Raw genomic sequence first — 21,327 nt, forward strand, 5'->3', positions numbered from 1 at the left:
ATCACAATCTAGGACTGGGCCTACAATTAGTCATACTTGATCAGTGCTCTACATGACCTATGAGGACCACTGGAAATGGTATTTAACTGTAGCCTCCAAACTGGCTTTGTGCCTCATGAATGGAGAACAGCAACAGTCATCCCTCTGCACAAAGATGGGCCATCAACAAACTACTGCAAACCCATAAGTCTCACTAATCTCATATGCAAAGCCATGGAAAGACTTATCCTGGAAATGATCAATAATGACAGGAAAACCTCCAGATAATGGAGCCAATCCAATCCAATTTGGTTTCATCGAGGACAGGTCATGCCGAAATAACCTGGTGAACTTCTTTGTAAAGGTCACAAAAGCAACAGATAAGGGTAAAATGGTTCACACATCCTACCTGGACCTCGCCAAAGCTTTTGACAAATTAACTCACCCAGGCATTGTTGATAAACTTAAGAGGTTGGGTATAAACTCTTATGACACACAGTGGATAGCCAGATGGCTCACAGACAGGACCCAGGAAGTTAGAATTGAGGAGTTCACCTCTATAAAGAAGCCAGTCACAAGTGGAGTCCCTCTGGTATTAGTCCTAGAACTTCTCCTTTTTGAAATTTACTTCTCTGAAGTCCAGGACAATGTCAAGAGCCTCTGGTTAACCATATTTCCAGATGATTGCAAACTAGGAGCAGTCAACTACTCTCCCATTGACACTAATGTTCTCCAGGAAGGGCTGACACAGACAAATAACATGTGCCTGAGCCATGGACTAAAACTAAATGCCAAGAAATGCATAATAGTATCCTTTGAGAAGTCATCTACCCCTGATAACCATCATATTGACAACACATCCCTAAGAGTCAACCCAAAAGTGAGTGAATTGGGGATACACATAGACAGTAATCGAGCCTTTTACCATCACATGTTTACAGTAGTGAGGAAATCATTCTAAGTTGTGCAACTTATAAAGAAAGGTATGGCATCTAGGTCTAAGGAGGTTGTGTTTCCTCTATATTCCACATTCATCAGACCTATCATTGAGTACAATGCCCCTTTGGTATGCACCTACACATGCACATCCAACAACTGGAATGTCCACAGAGATTCCTCACTAAAAGAATACAGGACATAATGTAATATGTCCTATGCAGGCCGCCTCAAGGCCCTATCCCTGCATTTAGTCTCCTACAGGCTGTTGAGGGGAGATTTAATAAAGATGACAACTCCGGTAGTATTCTGGACTGGATATTAGCTTCTCACCCTAACTCCATTTCTGATAACAGCTACCTAACTCCCTCAGCAATCAGCTCCCTGCCTTTGCTTGTTGCTCACCATCCTCCCTTCATTTTCACCACAATTACATCACAACTCATACCCTAAAAAACTTCAACCCTCTAGATTTCTCTGACTCACTAAAACATGTGAATTGGAACCCTGTAAAAGCCTTCCCTCTTGATGACGCTGTTACATACTTCAGTACTACATTCAATAACCTACTAGATAGCTTTGCTCCCCGCAAAACTAAAAGAATCAAAACCAAATCCACCCCTTGGCTAACTAAATCAACTATTATACTCATGTATCTCTGAGATAAATCTTGAAAGCATTACCATAAATCTAAAACACCTAACACCCTTACTGAGTATAAGCAACTTTGGAATAAAGTAAAAAAATAAATTGCTTTAGACCGAAAGTCCTACTTCTCCAAGCTTCAAAACAATCATAGATCCAACCCCAAAAACCTTTGAAACAGTATAACTGCTCTCCTCTTTCCTGGCAAAAAAGACAATCCCTGCCCTGACCCTCCAGATCATATCTTAGCTAACCAATTCAATTCTTTCTTTATTGGTTCAATAACCAAGCTCACCACATCATTCTCCAGTAACACTTCTACTCCACCCTCATCCCACACCTTCAGCTTAATACCACTGACATCAACACTACTCAACTCCCCCCTTTACCATACAATCCATCTCTCTGCATGCCATAAAAAAACTTCTACTAAAACTAAAACCATGCTCTCATGCACCAGACAACCTTCCATCGAACTTTCTCAAGCTAGCTGCCAACGGCATAGCCCTTCCCATCACCATACATATCAACCATTCAATCCAAGAATCATATGTACCCCTCCTCTGGAAGAAAGTGTTCATCATTAACCTCCACAAAGAAGGCAACAATACTGAAATCTCCAACTTCCATCCTATAGCCATCCTGTCCCCTAGCTCAAAGGTCCTTGAAAAATGCATACACTTGCAACTCCTTCCCCACCTCCTAGACAATCAACTTCTTTCTCCAACTCAACATGGATTTAGATCTGGACATAGTGCTACCACTGCCATTCTCTCCTTCCTTGACATCATCAACTGGGCCTGAGACTCTGGCAACATTGTATCTACCCTTCTCCTAGAGTTATCAAAGGCCTTCAATACTGTTTCCCACAACCTTCTCTTGTACAAACGCTCTCTTCCCAATCTCTCCCCTTCCTATATTAACTGGTTTTCCAGTTACCTTTCTAATAGACAACAAGCCATCAACTGGAACAACAGTACCTCTTCCTTCCTTCACACTCCAACAGGAGTTCCACAAGGCTCTATACTGGGTTCCTTACTTTTTAACATCTTCATTAATAATTTTCGTTAGTGCATTCCTAATACCAAACTTGTCTAATACGCGGACGATTCCACCATAATTTGCTATGCTCAATCTCTCCACAAACTCATGCAGCTAACACAAGATGCTTTCTCTTGTACAGAGTCTTGGATGCTGAATAATCACATTACTCTCAATGCATCCAAAACCAAAATCATGATCTTTACCCCATCTAAAAACACCTCTATCAATAAAAAATCCTTCTCCATCACCAGAATAAGATTCCCATTGAAATAACACATAGAAGTTTTGTATGTGAGACTATCACTGGTGAACATTTAAAGTTTGACATTCATATACAAACTAGTATTAATAAAACACACCAAAAACTGGAATGCTGTATCATCACAGCCATTATCTCACTCCCTCATCCAAACAAACTCTCTACTTCCTACCTCATCCCCTCTCTCTTGTATGGAGCCCCTCTCCTCACCAACCTTCAATCCTCCCTAAAGTCAAAACTGTCATCCTGCTACAATAAAATCTCTAAGTTTGCTACCGGGACCAAATCCTCCTCCCCCCACTGTGATGCTCTCCACTCCTTGAACTGGCTGGAACTTCCCTACTGTCTCTCTTATATTCAACTGTTAACTGCTCACAAACTCATTTTCAAATCCTCTAACTGCCCTTCCCTCGCCTCCATATTCACCTTGCATCATCCTGACAGACTATTCAGGTCCAGTAACCAGAACATCCTTGAAATGTGTAAACCCTTACATGCACCTGAGCAATTTCTCCTGTGTTTCTCAATCACTCATCTATGGAATTCACTCCCTCTCCCCCACATTTGAATCACCCAAAACCAGTCCGGTTTCAAGACCACGCTCTATTCCCATCTCTCTTCTCAATGGGAATGCTCATGCTCTCACCCCACCTGATTCCCCTCTATATCATTTCTGCTCCCCCATCCTTTTTATTCTCCTTTCTCATAACTCACCCTAGTGACTCCCTTCATTTAATTCCCATTCCCTCTCCTTTCTTCCTTTCTCATAACTCACCCTAGTGACTCCCTTCATTTAATTCCCATTCCCTCTCCTTTCTTCCTTTCTCATAACTCACCCTAGTGACTCCCTTCATTTAATTCCCATTCCCTCTCCTTTCTTCCTTTCTCATAACTCACCCTAGTGACTCCCTTCATTTCATTTCCACTCCCTCTCCTTTCTTCCTTTCTCATAACTCACCCTAGTGACTCCCTTCATTTAATTCCCATTCCCTCTCCTTTCTTCCTTTCTCATAACTCACCCTATTCACCTTTCACTGTTCTACTCTCTTGCTCTAATTCTTCCTACCTCTCACCTCATGATACTTTGAGTGCATAAATGCCTGCACTCCAAATTATACTGATTTACTCCAAAATACTTGTTTTAATTTCATTCAGTGCTTTGTTAAAACACCTTGCTCAAATGTTATTATTCTGTCTTCTATATTACTGCATTTTAGTAGTTTTTGAAAATTGTATTGTACTTGTTAACTTTGTTGATATTAGCTTTGTAATATTTATATATGGAGCTTTTCTCCCCAGGCCTCCATTGAAAATGGGCTAATTTTGGCCCAGTGGACTTTCCCGGTTAACAAACTGCAAATAAATAAATAAAATAAATAAAAATATATGCCTAGCATATAAAGCATTGATTGATATTACCATGATGGACTTTCTGCATATCTGCAAAACAAGAATAAACAGAATTATTCATTCTAATGACTTAAACCTTGCATGTGATATAAATAAGACCTGCTGGAGAGACAGTTCCAGAGACTACCCCATTTTCTGGAACATATCCTGCCATCCATGTAAAGCAGAATTCCTCTCTAACCCAATTCAAGTGCAACTTGCACAACTGGATGGAGAGCAGGAAATTCATCACTGGTTTGGCACCTATGCCTGTAATGAAGATAGGCAGCCTGTAAATGGTTCATCTTTCTGGCCCTGCTTGTAAATGTTTCATCTCCCACGCCCCTGTTTACACTTGTCAAGGGTACCAGAACTTTTCAGATATTTGGGATGCATGGCTAAGCTTAAAATGTCTATAGTGGTCCTTTGCCTAATACACACCTATGAACTATCCAACTTACATCACTACTGATGATACCACCGCTTTTTGATAAAATGCATTGCTGTCATAATGTATTTATGTATGATGTGGTAGAACTGATTGCTGTACCAGTGGCTATGTGTTGCATTTTCTAGTTCTTGCTAAAGAATTTGTTATAATGTTCATTACAACCAGGACTGGGCCTGCAATTAGTCATGCTAGATAAGTGCTTTATTCATCTGGATGAATTAGCTATACCCTTTTCTTAGATTGTGCACTCAAAGGCAAAAGAACAAATGCATTTTTAGTTTTAAGTAAAAAAAATAACTTTTAATATGCTTTATGCAACATTTAAAAACAATGGCAATATAACCAAAAACCTGTTTCTTTTTACGCATGAAATCGCAACAAGACTTTATATTTGTGTTTTAATAATTTCAATATCTGTTAGTCCAAAGTGAACTAATATTCACTTTGTACTAACAGATAAAAATGTAGTGCTTAGGAAAAAAGCAGAGATACAAACATTATTAGGATGAAATAAAGACAAAACTGGCAATTAAAAACAAAAAATAACATTTGTAAATTATTCATTTTAAAATAAAATTGATAACACCAAAGTAATGTATAGCTCTAAAGCACATTTCTCTATATCCAATGGAATTACTATTTTGTTTCATTTTTCTAAAAATAAAAAATCCGGTCTTGGATATCTAAGAAAATCTCTAAACAAAAAATAAACCAAGCTGTCAGTACACGGAAAATCACTTTAATCAAACAAGTTAAGTGTTTTGTCTTGCAAATCGTCAAGACATTATCAGAACAGCTAAAACAATAAACAATTCACATTAAATAGCCCTGCCAAAACATACACACACACACCAAAAACAACCAATCCTGTTCAGTCATGCCCAACTTTGAATTAAACCATCAAAACTGTTATGAAACCTTGTTAAAAAAAACTTTTTATGAAAAAAACACTTTTCCAAAACCAAAAAAGTTTGTGATAAAATCAACCCCCCCCCCCAAAAAAAAAATCACAAATGTCCTCTTCTTTTCAACTCACTAATAATGGATATGATGATACAAATAGCTGATAGTTAAGAATGCACTTTGGTGTTTTCTCTTTTTTTTGGTTTTCTTTTGCTTTCTGTCAGACATTTCTCTTTGGGCAATATGCAGATATATAAAAATAATGGCATATTTGGAACATACTACAGAACGTAGAATGTTTACCAGTTTCAGAGAATAAAATCTTACTGCTTAATCTAGCTGGCTTTTCTGTGTTTCAGATATGCAAATAACACATAATAAAGGTTTTAAAAATGTTGGTGTTGTTTTTAAGAATGACTACAACTTACCTTCCTCACACTTGCTTCCTTGATAACCAGCCTTACAGATACAGACACCATTTTTAGCATCACAGCTGAGTGAGTTCCCTTGGGTACACTGACACTCATAAAAGCAGCTTGGTCCATAGGTCCATTTAGGACAAGCTGAAAAATAAACAAAAAAAAAGAATAGAAAGATCACATTAAATGGTACTGTTTGATGACATGCAGTTAAAATTTAAATATCTATTTAGAACACTGTCAATCAGTATTATTTTACAATATTGTTTTAATGGATTTGTGATAGAAGAGTGAATGTTCATAACAGTGAACAATGAAACAATGAACCTACATCACTGAAAACCTGAAATGCTGAAAGCAATGACAGAATCACAAAGTCAAGCCCCCATGCATCCTCCTTGTTGGGGGCTACCCCCACCCCCTGCTAATTATATATACAGATTCTGAGATTGCACTACAGTGGGGAAAGGGGCAAAACCCTAAGCCCCACTGTACAGCGATCCTGCACAGTGACAGCCCATAGCATTTGACTTTCCAGGCTTTCGGTGCTGTGGATTCAGCATTTCAGTGTTCATTGTTGTGAATGTTCTATCTTCTGTCAGAGATATGCTTTTAATGTTAACCATTTGAAATGCTCGGACCCACAGCAGCAAGTCCCAAAACTTGGTGAATGAATGGCCAAAAGACCGGACTTGTATATACAAGGTCCGCAATGCCTTTTCTCTGAATATTCCTTTTTCTCAGAGATATGCTGATCTTGGAGTTAGTATATATACAGCATTTGAAGGGGGGCTTACCACGCAAAAAGAAATTTAAAGAAGAGAGATTTTGGAGATTCGCTCTTCTCAGGGTTTTCTGACTTTTTTTATTTTTGGTATTTAGACACATCATTTTGAGCATGACATTTCAATATGGGGCCTTGTTTAATATAATGTTGCATTAACAATGCCTTTGCAATGGCTACCCAGATAGTTTTATACTGATACTGCAGCATTCTACAATATAGCTCAGGACATATTCAAAAGTATATTAAAAAGACACAACAGAAGAAGCATCAATTCAGCAGGTTACAAAATCAGCATTGAAAAAGGAAAAACAGAATGCTGTTTATCTATTCCCAGACCTACTCGAGTGACAAAGGTTCTTTCTGCAGTACTCACAATACAGTACAACAACAGAAGTATGCTGCATTCACGAGAGCCTTACCCTCAGATAAGACACTAAACAAAAGTCTCACCTAATGGAATTGACAAGTTCATTTCTAGCATTATGGTATAAAATGGACCAGTAGCATATTGTAGCTAAGGCAGGGTGAAGGGTGGCAGGTCCAAGTGCAAAGTGGTAGGAGGCACAATTGGCACATGTGGATGGGTATTAATTTATTTATTTTAATTATTTACGTTTGTTGACCCAGAAAGTCCAGCTGGGCAAAAGCCCCTTTTCATCACAGGTCTTGGGAGAAAAGCTCCAACCCTTTTACAAGTTACACATTCAAAGATTTGTGGGTCATTTACATAAATATATTTACATTGTAATATACATATACTTAGAACGTATGGATCACTAACAAATTCAGGCTTACATGGTTCAGTTATACTTTCAGATACATTGTATGAGTAGTCATTCTTAAAGATGCAGTGTTATCAGCCAGATGACAGAGAAAAAGTTGTACTGCATTGGGCATTTTAGGAATGCTAATTACATAAACTACTGGTGCCAAAGGAGTATAGACGTTCAGTCTGGGGAGTATGGCAAGACAATTTCAGACTGAGGTTAATAAGCAGTTTTCGTATGGACAGAAAAAGGTATGTTAAATTATGTTTTTGGAAGAGAGAGACATAGCAGAGACACAGATATGAGAAGCTATGACATATTAGAAAGGAAGGGTGTTAAGCTGACGGTATGGTTGGGGGTGGGGGTTTGAGTAGGTTTAAGGAGTGTGTTTGGCAAGTTGCTCATCTGCAAGTAAAACATAAGCATAGCCAAGAGTGGATAAGATGCTGTTTGAGCAGTACTTTAAAGTTTGGCAGTTTGTCTTAGTTTTACTTGCAAAGGGATGGAGTTCCAGGGTTTAGATACATGGTAAGAATACATGGATTTTCCCTGCAGAATTATGGGCCCTGTACTACATAACAGAAATTGTTCTCTGGAGCGGTGCTCTCTAATTGGGGAGTAGGCATGGAGGGTATGCCAAAGAGATGAGCATTTTTACAGCTGATGGATAAGTTTGAATGCTGAAATTAACTGTGAATAGGTTTAGCAGCTTAGGGGTTCTAGACAATTGAGCTGTTTTGAAGCAAGACAGTGATGCGCCCTACATGAGATATTGGTTGTGAACTTTACTATTGTGTTGAAACATGATGTTACCTCATTTTTGTATGTGTGGTTTAGATTAGTGAGGATGGGGAATGTATAGAAAAGGGAGAGAAGTAGGAAAGCTGAGACTAGTCTTGCCCTGTGTCTGTAAGATGTGCCTTTACCCTGTGGAGTGAGCCTAGTTTCTGATGTGTTTTTTTGACAGCCTGAAGCATATGCTGATCAAACCTGAGTTTGTCATCTATTATTATGCCTAAGAGCTTGGCTTGGGTTATTATTTTGATTTTGGAATTGTTTGCTGAGATAATTTATTTTATTTTATTTAAATTTGTTGACCGGGAGTGTCCGACTGGACGTAGGTCCATTTTCAGTGGAGGCCCGGGGAGAGAAGTTCCACAGTTAAAATAAACAGACAGTATTTACATTGGATTACATAGTGATTAACAATTTACATAGCAATTACTTACAACATATTTACAGATGAATAACATAGTACATCAGTAGACAACTAGAATCTTTATCTGTGAAGTGCATACCTGACATTAACAAATGTTACAAGAAGAAGAAGTTCTTGCTGTATAATAAGTACTGGCTTATCAGCATCTGAGCTTGCTATAATCAAGGTAGTTAGTGGAGTGGAAATAAAGGTAGTGGTTGGATGGGCTGGATGATATTAGAGTGGGAGTTGCAAGGGCATAGCCAGCATGTTTTTAGTTGCACTTTTAGTAAAGTTTTGAAGTGGGTGTATGATGGTACGGAGGTAATTATGGGTGGGAGTGAGTTCCATAATTTGGCTAGGGCACAAGAGAATAGTGCTTCACCAGCAGAGTTATTGGCTTTAGTGATCTGCAAGTGATTTCTGCTGCTGGATAATGTTAAAGTACTGTTTATGGTTAAGATGGGGTTTGGGGGTAAAGGGCATCAGCTTTGTTTTGTTGGGATTAAGTAGCAAGGTGTGTTTTTTAGTCAAGTTTCCATAGCTGAGAGGGAGGTTTCAGTGTTTTCTTAGAGTCTGGACAAGGAAGGGACTTACGGATATCAAGGTTGAATCATCAGCATACTGTCCTATGTTGGTTGGGTGGGTACAAGTATGACGTTTATTAATGAAGATGTTGAATAGGAGGGGTCCAAGTATGGATCCCTGTGGTACTCTAATGGTTTATTGATACACAGGTTGAGAAGGAATGTTGCCATTTTTTGGCTTGTTCTCTTTGAGTGAAGAAGCTAATGAACCATGAGAAGGAGTGATGGGAGAGGCTGACTGATGTGAGTTCTACAAGAAGATTTTGGTGTGACATGGTAAGAAATGCATTAGACAGGTCCAAGAACAGGGTGGATATGGGTTTTCCATCATTTCTGAATTAGTTTATGGTATTGGTGAAATTTAGGAGTTCACTTGGGCTGCTGTCGGTTTGAAGCCATGTTGGGTATCAGCGAGCAACTTGGTACAAATAAGGTGCTGCATCAGTTGGAATGGATGCACTTATCTAGAATTGATGGCAATAGGTCTGAAGTTATTGATGTTGGTATATTGCCCACCTTTGTGTACTTTTAGGATAGGTTTACTATCAAAATCTGGAAATGCACATTTTCATTTACCATAACATCAAATCCTTGTCTTCAACATGTTGTTATGTCAGACTGCAGTTAATTGAATGTCAAACAGAGAATTACTACTGGCTTCCATAGTTTTGTAATTCAACGTTATGAGGATCTGTTAATGCCGTTGGCAATGCCTAAGTGATGTGTGATTTCCTTAACACATTATAGTATGGTTTCAAAAATATTGAATTGCTAACTATCATTAAAAATGTTTTGGCATTATGAGCAAATAATTTTCACAAAACCAACATTTAAATTCATTGTTTTAACCAAAAATAATTATGACATTCCAGATTTTGATACTGGTATGGTGTTGGATTGTTTCCAGATGAGTCATACATACTTTTCTGATAGGAACCTGTTTATTAAGACAGAGATTGGGAGTGCTATGGTGTCAGCTGCCATTTGAAAGTAATCAGCTGGGAGCTGGTTGAGGGTGACGGTGGTGGGTTTTAGCTTTTGTAGAAGCTTTTTTATGGTAGAAATGGATACAGGGCTGAAGCTGACTAGCTCTGAATGGTTGGGCCAGGAGCAGGAAATTATGAGGGGTGCATTAGTGCTAATATTGGTCAGGGCCAGTATTGTTTGACTGAAGTACGTGTTGCATGGAGAGGGGATAAGATCTACAGTATTGTTAGTAGAAAGGGAGGTGGTTAAAGTTTGTCTTGGATGTAAATGTTTATTTAGTGTTGACCAGAATAGTTTTTGATTGTTTTGATGTTTGTTAAAGGGTGGTATGGAAGTTTTGTTTGATTAGTTTAATGCAGTGTTTAGTGAGGTTCATAGGGTGTCTAAATGCCTGAAGTGATGCTTGAGCTCTGTTTATGTACCTCCTGGTGCATGAGTTTTTTTTTCCTTTGTTAGCCACGGTGCTGGGTTGAATTTAACTCTTTTGTTCTGTACTGGAGCTAGATTGTTAAGGGTTTTTAGGAATATATTATTAAAGTGAGACTGCATTATCCAGTGGTGTGAATTTTAGAGTGGACCAATTGCATTGTTTTAATAAATTGATAAAGATTTCTTTATTGGATTTTGTTGTTTCACATATTTGGCTGTATATAATTTATCTTGGTTGATGTAACTTCTAACTGCTTAGGCTCGAAGGTGATCAATTATATCTGGCAAACATCCTGTGCTATTGATGTTACTGGGTTTGTTGGAAAGAATCCAAACTAGAACTGAGTATCTATTAGTGTTTTTGTTAACTGCCATGGTGCAGGTAATAAGTTGTGTACAATCATAGTTAATGGTTTCAGTTGTGCTTGAGAGTGTTGATGGTTAGCTGAGTTCTGTGAGTGATTTGGGACCAATGGTTGTTTAACTGAGATTTATCAGTTGTTAATTGTTAGTCAGATGACTTAGGAGAGGTGCATAATGTGTAGAAGTATAGAGGAAGAGGGGTGGTTGGAAACTGGGGGTAGGTTAGGGGACCAGAATAAGCCTGAGCATAGTGAGGGCAAATTGACCAGGTTTTACCTGGCTGTGACATTTAGAAAAAAAAAAGAAAAACAATCAAAAAGATACCACTGTATCAAGTAAGTTTAACTGTTGAATACGCTTTGCACTGGGTTCAAAAAACTATAGCAGAGCTCTTAGTTGCTCTCTTTTATGTAGAAAGTGAATAAAATAAAAAAAACAATACTTTTGTTCTTTAATATTATTTAGCAGTGAGGTAAGGGGGAGTTGTAAGACTAACTAGTGAAGGGGCTGATTATTGTGCTGAAAAATAAAGTTAATAAAGTTAATCATTGAATTAGGGGTGGTGGTAAATTAATCTAAAGTAGTGGGCAACCAGTTACCCTTTTGCTTTTACATATGTTTAGTCAGATTCTGTGGGCTAGTGGGGTTACTGCTAACCTCAACCTAAAATCAGATGCGCTTACCTTTCTTATGCATAGTACAGTGGGTCATCAGCAGTTAATGGGTAATATCCCCATTTAGTTTATTCAAATTTACATTTACACATTGTAGTTAATGCATAAAAAGAATAATATACAGAGTTAAATTGACTGCTAAGCATTGCTCACCCCTTCTGTAGGTGTTATTCATGAGATGCTTAGGTACTTGACTGAGGCCTTCAGGTAGTAAACTTTGAACCCTTAATAGATAGTTGGATCAGCTTGATTGCCACAATAGAGCATGATTCTATGTTTTAGAAATAATCTTAATGCCAACATTTTTGGGTCTTGCGTAGTAAAGATACTTCAGATCAGTAGTTATCAGTTATAAGGATGGTTCACAGAGTCTTATGGTAGTGATCTTCTTCTGTAAATGTAAGAATTTCCAAATAACTTCCTCAAAAATGTAGCCATGAAGCCAGTACCCATGTAAGACATCATGGCCATAATTTCCTAACAAATGGCTTAACAGAACTTTTCCCCCATTTACAAGATAAGTAATATAAAAGATTGCTGTAACAAACCTCTACCAGTTTATCACTCTGACTGTGTCTTCTCAACTGAGAAAAAAACTCTTGCAGAAGTTCAAAGTATGCCTCACCTCCATGCCTCCTCTAAGTCCATTACCAGCTTTCAGAAATGAAAGCCATTATTGCATTTGTCGTCAAAAGTGAAGGACATCAGCACTCCATGTATGGCATAAATTATAGCAGCCATTTGCTATAAATGTAGCAAGGAAATTGCTACAGTTTAAATAAAAAAAGCAGAAATTGCTTAAGTAGGAGTGTCAAATTATGAACAGACTTTTTTTTTCTTCAGGAGCATAGATAGGGAAAAGAGCTAGACCTGGCTTCTTTGATCAGTGAAGGAACTTTCTTTCTTGCTTGAGTTATTGCTTTCAACTTGAAAACTGAGGTGGATATGTCACCTGGTACCACAATAGCAAGCTATACCTCTGTACTGGACAAGCATGTCTTTTTGTTTTCACCAAAGAAATTACATTTACCTCTAGCAATAAGCAATATAGTAAGATGCACTATTTGCAAAAAAAAAAAAAAAATGGGAGTCCTGCTGTTAGTTAAGTTTCACCAAAACATCTTCCACATTGCTTGTTTTTTTTTTTTTTAATCTAATTGTCAATTTATGCAACAGGCAATTTTCCCCCTTGACTATAGCACTTTTATTTGGTGTTTCACTTTGGTTACTGATGTGCACTGTCAGTGATTTTATTTTTTAGTGTTCCCATTTATCTTTGCAGTTCTCTCTGTATATATAAAAAACAGAAGTACTCCTCATGGTGTGTTTATGTGTTTGTACTTTGAAGAAAGTACTTTTGTTGAGGAGATAGCTTTATATGGTGTGCATATATGTCAACCAGGATTTTATGAACATATTATTTTTATGGTTTCAGTTTCGGATGTGTGTTTTTTGTGTTAGTTATGAATTATAATCATTCTTGGAACTCTTATATACATACTGTATGGAAATAGACTGGTATCCAAAAGAACATTCTATACATAGGTTCATAAGTTGTTACTAGGCTAACGACCACTAGGTCCCTTACAAGCCTAGCTGCAGACCCCAAAACATTTGGGTCCTGATTGTTATGGGCATCTATATGGGAAAAGGCATGTTAGTAGGGATGTAAATAAGGATTTGTGGGAGGGGTATTACTTTTCTTATTGATTGTCTCTGTCCATAAAGTACATGGGGGCCAGACAGGGGGGCAAGTTTATGATTTCCCATCCAATTGTTATGGTTTTGTTTGATTAAGGCCAGGGACAAACTCTGATTGGGCAGCCGTTTCCATGGTGCAGGGGTCTTTTGTGACACTTATCAGTCTCCCCAGCATGATCTGTTTATGTCACAGGTGAAGTTCAGATTCCTGGATCTAGTGTTTCTGGTGTTGTTTGTTTTGTACATGTGCAGCAGATCCATCAGGGCTGGGTCTGTGGAAGCCCTGTAAGCCAGGTAAAGAACCTCTCTCAGTAACCTGTTGGAGACCAAATACAGAGAAAGAGCCTTAAGTGGATCAGTGTAAGACAGAGTGTTCACTCCCTGAATTCTCCTGGTGTGCAACCTTTGTGGGCATCCCAACAGTTGCAAGTGTGTGGTTAAAAATATGTCAAAGGAGGTTGGCCTAATGGTTGAGTTGATTGTCTTACATACATGAGGTACAGAGTTTGATTCTCACATGGGGTAATTGGCTAGGCTTAAATGATCCACAAGAGCAGTTGGCCTAGTATGATCCTATACGTCTTATACATATTCAATGATATGTCTGATAAGGGCCAAGTAAAGTGGTACTATAAATTCATTGTACCTGTTTCCTGTACAGAAACTGTTTACTAGCCAAGTTCATCAGTGAAACTAATCATTTTTAATGACTGCTCTTTTACAAAAGCACCAACAAAAATGTCCAGTACAGGAGAAAAAAAATAGGGAGATATCTGTTAGTCCCAATGGCGATGGCAATCAATAATGGAGATGCAGACAATTGCACTGCATACTGTACTTCTGTGTTATGCACAAATTACCTTCTTAACTGTTTGCTCTAACGTGAGCTGCATGATGCCAACCACAAAAAGGGATAAAATCTACTGTGGTTGGAATGAGAGGCATATCTATCACTAATGATCCTGTAATCAATTTTTTCTCCCAGTGTGTTTTTATGATAATCTGTTTACTGTAAAAGAATGTGACTGGATTCATTTTGGATAACTCCTCTGGAGCTTCCAATTCTACTACACCTTTTTAGACATTATTTCTGGGTTAGCACATCCCTGTTATTCCTGGATTTGCTGAGACCATTAAAATGGTACTCTTCTTTATGTCCTTAAGTTCTGGTGTCAGTGCTGTAATCACACAACATTGTTCAATAACACAACCAATTTACAATCTTCAGGTGCAAAGATGTAATCTCACATTTGCATTCTCACATAACGTATCCAATATGCTCATGTTTCATTTATAATTTTATTTATAACCTGCAACTTACCATGACATGACAACTCCTTGTGGTTATTGCAAGTTACAGATGGTCTGCTCCACTGCTACCAAATGATGCATTCAAGCTCAAGTCTTAGTATTATGTGTTGAATCTCATTATGTGTTGGATCTCATACTTGCTTTGAAGCAATCTTTTAACCTTTATGTATTCTTGACTTATCTATGTTAATAAGGTCACATCTGCAGTTGAATGCACAGCACTATGTTTTTTTTTCTAACAAATGACATCCATTAGACATTCTTAATCATGCTCTGCTCATTCTGTCTCGACTGCTCACCTTTTCTCTCACATAACCTGACAGTATTATCTTTCTGGCTATTTTTGAAAACCACCATGGGCTTAAACATCAGCTTTCAAACATTTGTTTATTTGCCATAAGCATTAATACCGCTCACTGTCATGATCCTGCAAGCAACTGACATTTTCGTCTCATTCTTTAAGTGCGATTCAGAATAACAAGAAGACATCAGGCATGATGGTGTAAATGTTCTGCACATTTAGAAATGCAGCACAAGTTGCATATTAAGAATAAATGTTGATCATTTCTCTCTCCATGTATATACATTCTTGATTAGCTATCACACAGAGAAAAGTGCTGAATTAACTGATTTTAATTTTCATCAACAAAAGTCTTAACTGTTGCTAAAGTAGGAAAGACTCTTGAATTAATTATCTGTTTACTTCTTACTGCCTACATCTGGCAAACTTAATGAGGAAAAGAGAGCATTATGTTAATAAAAAATTACGACTGTTAAGGTCTGAGGTGAATGTCTGATGTGGGTTGAGGGGAAAAGACTATAGTAATATCTGTAGTTTAATACACATATAAGCCAGATAGGCCATAAAATAAAGAGATGAGACACAGAAGTACACTTTTATCTTTGGCTTTATTTTATTAGACTGACTTCACTGTTTAGCAACACACCTGATAACTTAAAAACGTAAATATCTGGATTCAAAGATGGCTGCCGTTCTTTAAACACTGCAAAACTACAGCTCTCCAGATATCAGAAACAAAAATCAACCCTGTGGATATATCACAAGATTTTATATGCTAATTGGCAGCAATAATTAAAGTACTAACATCTATCTTCGCTTCTGAGAAGGAAAAATAGAGAAAAAATATTTTCTAACAGCAGGATTGGAATTGATGGTCAGCCTGACTCTGAACAGAGCAACAAACAAAGGAAATACATATCTCTCAGCTGAAACCTTACATCTGGTATAAATACGTTTACAGTGTATCAAAATGTCAAAAGAAGACAAAACTATGGAAATCACAACTTCTAAAACTAAACTATCTGCCTTGCAATCTCCGGAAAAAGAAGCTTTTTTTTAAAAGACAGAAAACAGTTACACAAAGGGAGACTGTAAAAACAGGAATAACAAACAAACCAGACCAACCGGTCAGCATGGACGAAATTAAATCAGCACTGTTACCTATTCAAGAAGCCTTAAAATATTTATCAACACAAATGCTTACGTTTAGTGCCACATGTAATCAGATTTTGGAAAGGATGGATAAATCAGAAACCAGAATAGCTGAAAGTGAGGATAAAATAATTATGCTTACGAAAAAAACAGACTCTCATGATGCAGACATCCAAACCATGCAAAATAAAATTTTAGACCTGGAAGCAAGATCCAGACGGAATAATATAATAATCAGAGGAATTCCAGAAACAATTCAGTACAATGATCTGAATGCTACCATAATGCAAATACTCAAAACACTGTTCAAGGACTCTGATAGTGTTAAACAGATTGTTATAGAAAGAGCACATAGAGCTATCAGAGAATCATTTGCTTCAAATGCACCTAGACCAGTCTACATCAAAATTCTGAATTATCAAGATGCTAGCAAAATACTGCTAACTATTAAAAGAATGGTGGATCTATCATCTGGCAAAATAACAAAATTTCCATGACACAGGACTTACCAATACAAATAAGACAATCCAGGCAAATGCTAGCTCCATACTGCAAGTTTTTGATTGAAAAAAACATCAGATTTCAAATGAAGTATCCAAATACTTTAATTTTCACAGTGGATGGTATTAAATATTCAATAAACACTAAAAAAGAAGCAAAACCTACCTTTTTGAAGCTTTTCAAAGCACTGCCACCTTCAGAAGTTTGATCAAAGCATCCAGGTCTTCTTTCAGCATCAGACAGACTGGGACTCCATAACTACGATGATCCAAGGCTTTATAACTCTTTGTTTGTTCTTTTTTTTCTACCAGGCCCTGGGAAACTTGTGATTACATCCTTATCTTGAAATTCCAGCATGTCCACGACATTTTTCCAAAGATTTATGGCTCCTACGAGTGTAAACAAGCCACGAGGTAACAGGAAGTCCTTTGGAGGATGCAGGGGGACTGATTTCAACGTAGCACATCCAGGAGGTCCGTCCGTGAAATGGTTCCCCCATCGCGAATTCAAAATGAAGAAAACAAGCTCAGCAAGCAGGAAGGACTATAGAGAAGCTGTAGAAACTGAAATTAAAAACGAAGCTTCCTGGACTTATTTGGAGGGTAAATGGCTTCTGTATGGTATAAGGAAATGTACAGCTGCACAGGTAGGAAATGCTATTGTAATGGGTTGGTTAAAATAGAAGGGTATTCCATTGTATAGTGTTAGAATCTGGTAATTATGTCTCTATTTCTTTTTTTTTTTTCCTTAGATAGGGTTTTTTGTTCTTTTGATCTTTCACTTTTAATTAGGAAAGTGTATGTGTATGCTCTGTTCAATAAAATAACAGGATGATGTTAGTATAATAAATGTTATGAAAGACTGTGAACTTGAAATGTTTAAAATGTTACATTTAGGTTGTCCTTCTCTTTAGTATTTTTAAATATATTTTATAGGGATACAATTATTTAGTCAAATGCTTTGTGTAGTACAATTGTTATTGTTACTTAGAGCATGTTACAAGTTTTAGCAGACTGTTACCTTTGGAGAAGGACAACTACCTAAAACAATTAGAACATTTAAACAAAAATAACCTTAGGACTGTATTGTTATGTTTAACAACTGTTTCCTTTCTCTGGAATTAATAATTAATAGTGTATATGACAAGAAGTTAAAATGTATTATTCTCATTGCTGATTATTAATATTGTGAGCTATTAGTTAAACTGGATTTTCACACAACAATTAGTAAATGTGTTTGACTATATTAAGTATGTCCAGAACTGTAGTTAGGTAATTAGTAGTGTTTATTAGGGAATGTTTGGATTAAGCTTTGTAGATTTAGAGATAGTGGTTGTAGGTTTTTTGCATAAGGTTTTTGGGTTAATTTGTAGAGTTAGAAATTTAGATAAACAGAGATATTCAAAGGATGTGAAAAACCTATGTACATCCTGGTCCAGAGGAATAGTGGATAAGCACTGGGTAGGGATGGGATGTCAGATTCGCTTCCAAATAATCTATTGTATGTTAATACACTGTAATCTAAGGTTGTCTCTCAATAGTAGTAATAGGACTACATTTTTGAAGAGCTACAGATGTGGATAATAGAATCTTGGAATGTTAAAGGACTCCAGAACATGAAAAAAAGGAAGCTATTTTTACATTTGTTTTTCCAATCAAAAGCAGACTATTTCATTGCAGGAAACTCATTTGACTAATGATCAGTGGGATATACTGAAGAATAAGAAATGGATTAGGGAGATAGTGGAGGCGGAAGGGAAAACGAACAGTGCAGGAGTGGCAATTATAATTAAAAACCGATACCAAGAAAAAATATTAGATGTCAAAATAGATAAAGAGGGAAGGTGGTGTTTAGTGGTTCTGATATCTAAGTTCTATGATAAACCTATATTACTCATGAATATATATGCCCCCTCTACTAATCAGCACCATTTTATAACTTCACTTTACTCCATTTTACAACAATATAATAACTGTTATATATTAATGGGAGGTGACTGGAATTCGTATCAAGATCCCAAGTTGGACAAATTTGGTTCATCCAAAGCTTTTAATAAACAGGCAATGATAGCATTGAAGGAATGTAAAACTGATTTTAAACTATACGACCCATTTATACATACACACACACAAAAGAAAGCAGAGAATTTTACTTTTTACTCAAGCTGCCATAAAATGTGGTCAAGAATTGATTTTTTTTTTATTTCGGAAGTATTGATATCTGTTGACCCATGTGTTTCTACTCAAGCCAGACAATTATCGGACCACTCAAAGATCACACTAACACTCAACAATAATAATATGAGTAATAGGAGACTTTGAGGATGCAATTGGTCTTTAAATCCATATTTACTAAGGAAAGAGGACATATTGAAAGAAGTTAAAGAGACACTTGAACAGTTACTTCATAACTTTCTTAACAACAGACATCCAGTTGATATAGAATGGGCTACAACCAAAGCCCAAATAAGAGGGATTTTTCTTCAGAAAGCTACTTACTATAAAAAAATGCAAAATAAGGAACTATTAGACTTGGAAACCAAAATTAAGTCACTAGACCAGGAGTTAATGAGGAACTATAATAAACAAACAGAAATAGACTTATTAAAGTGTCAAAAGAACTGTTTTTACTACACAATAGTAAACTGTCATTTTATGAACAGAGAAATTTAGTGAAATACGCGAATCATATTCAGACTCCCTCAAAAGCATTAGCACGCATTATTAACCAAGCGAAATCAACATTATTAATATCAGAAATAAACTATAATAAGAGAACATATACTAATAAGGCAGATATCATGAATACTTTTGAAAAAATATTTAATGAGGTATATGGTGATGAGCAGAGAATTTTACCAGATAAAGTTAGGAAAGATTTCTTGCAGAAGATCATATTCCCAAATATTGATAATGAGTCCCATAGGGATTTAATTAAACCAATTTCAGCGGAGGAGGTAGCAGAGATAATTAAAAAGCTGAGACCACATAAAGCCCCAGGCCCGGATGGATTGACCTCTGAATTTTATAAAACTTTTAATGAGATTTTGAGTAAAATACTTTCACAGACATTTAATTATATAATTCAAAATAAAATCAATGATCCTCACTTTAATGCTTCTAAGACTATTTTGATACCGAAAGAAAAAGTGACGCTAAAAACCCAGATAATTACAGACCCATTTCACTATTGAACATAGACATGAAAATTATGACATCCATCCTGGCAAATAGACTGAAAAAGGTCACAAATTTATTAATATCAGAGGAACAGGCAGGATTTATGGATGGGAGACAGACCACTGATAATACATTAACGCTTCACACATTAATTTCATATGCCAAGTACAAAAATCTCAATATTTATGCACTCATAATTGACGCACAGAAAGCATTTGACAGAGTTAACTTGGTATACCTATTTGATATGTTATCATACTTTAATTTACCTTCGGATTTCATTCTAACATTAAGGAAAATATATAATAACGCATATACAAATATATTTATCAATCAAGAATGCTCTAAAAGAATACAAATTAAAAATGGTACCCGACAAGGGTGCCCATTATCTCCTATTTTGTTTAATCTTTATTTGGAACCATTATTTTTACACATTAAACAAAATGTTTTTTACAATCCTCCAACACTATATGGTATGAAAATAAATATGGCTGCTTTCGCAGATGATTTAAATATATATTGTACCACACCAGTGTCAGACACCGAGAAAATATTAAAAGCAATAGAAGACTTTGAGAAAATCTCTAATTATAAACTGAATTTTAAGAAATCCAAAATATTCCCATTAAAGACTCCTTTTTCATTGCTACCATTGATAGGACAAGTAGTGACGGAAGAAAAAACAAAATATCTGGGTATTGTATTTTCAACTGATAATAAAGATTTTTTTATAAACAATGTTAAGTCAACTTGGGATCAAATAACATTGGATTTGAAAAGATGGAGTAAACTGAAACTACCAATGATGGCAAGAACTGCAATTATCAAAATGAATGTTCTTCCCAGAATATTATATATACTTAGAGCTACACAACTTAGAATCACGAGGAAATGTTTTAAACAGCTTCATATAGGACTAGGGAGATTTCTTTGGGAACCTAGGAAAACGAGGATAACATATGAGAAACTGATGGCTCCAAAGAATAGAGGAGGTTTAGATTTACCAGATTTTGAAACTTATTACTTGATAATTAATGCCAACAGAATCTTAAGGGTGATTCACTTTGATAGAGGCAGTCTGAAATGGGTGCCAAAATGGCTGGTCTTAACCTACAGACATGTAACTAAAGTGGGAATTAACTGTAAAGCTCTACCCTTTCTGAATAGAGGAACACTCAGTAAATATGACTTAATGGAACATATTAAAAGTTATGTAACTTCAATTCAAAATCTTTTTACCTCATTAAACCTACTAAAATATATGATGGTGTTTCAACCATTTCACAAGAACCCAAATTTAGTAATTGGGAATAAGTTGATAGACTTACAAAAATTCCCCCTAATAAAGGATTTAATTGTATT

At 36.5% G+C, this 21,327-nt stretch overlaps 1 protein-coding gene across 1 annotated transcript in view; it reads right to left on the minus strand.

Annotated features, from left to right (window-relative positions):
- Nucleotides 1–21,327, minus strand: part of LOC122801191 (multiple epidermal growth factor-like domains protein 6) — a gene marked incomplete at its 5' end in the record, with an annotated part of 1,094,182 nt that overhangs the window by 415,564 nt on the left and 657,291 nt on the right. The window contains one exon of the mRNA XM_044070750.1: nt 6,035–6,169. Coding sequence (XP_043926685.1) covers nt 6,035–6,169 — 135 coding nt within the window. The remainder of the gene's footprint in view (nt 1–6,034; nt 6,170–21,327) is intronic.

Source organism: Protopterus annectens, chromosome 4.part1, assembly GCF_019279795.1.
Source record: "Protopterus annectens isolate FY-2018-M chromosome 4.part1, PAN1.0, whole genome shotgun sequence".
NCBI classification, from domain to species: Eukaryota; Metazoa; Chordata; order Ceratodontiformes; family Protopteridae; genus Protopterus; species Protopterus annectens.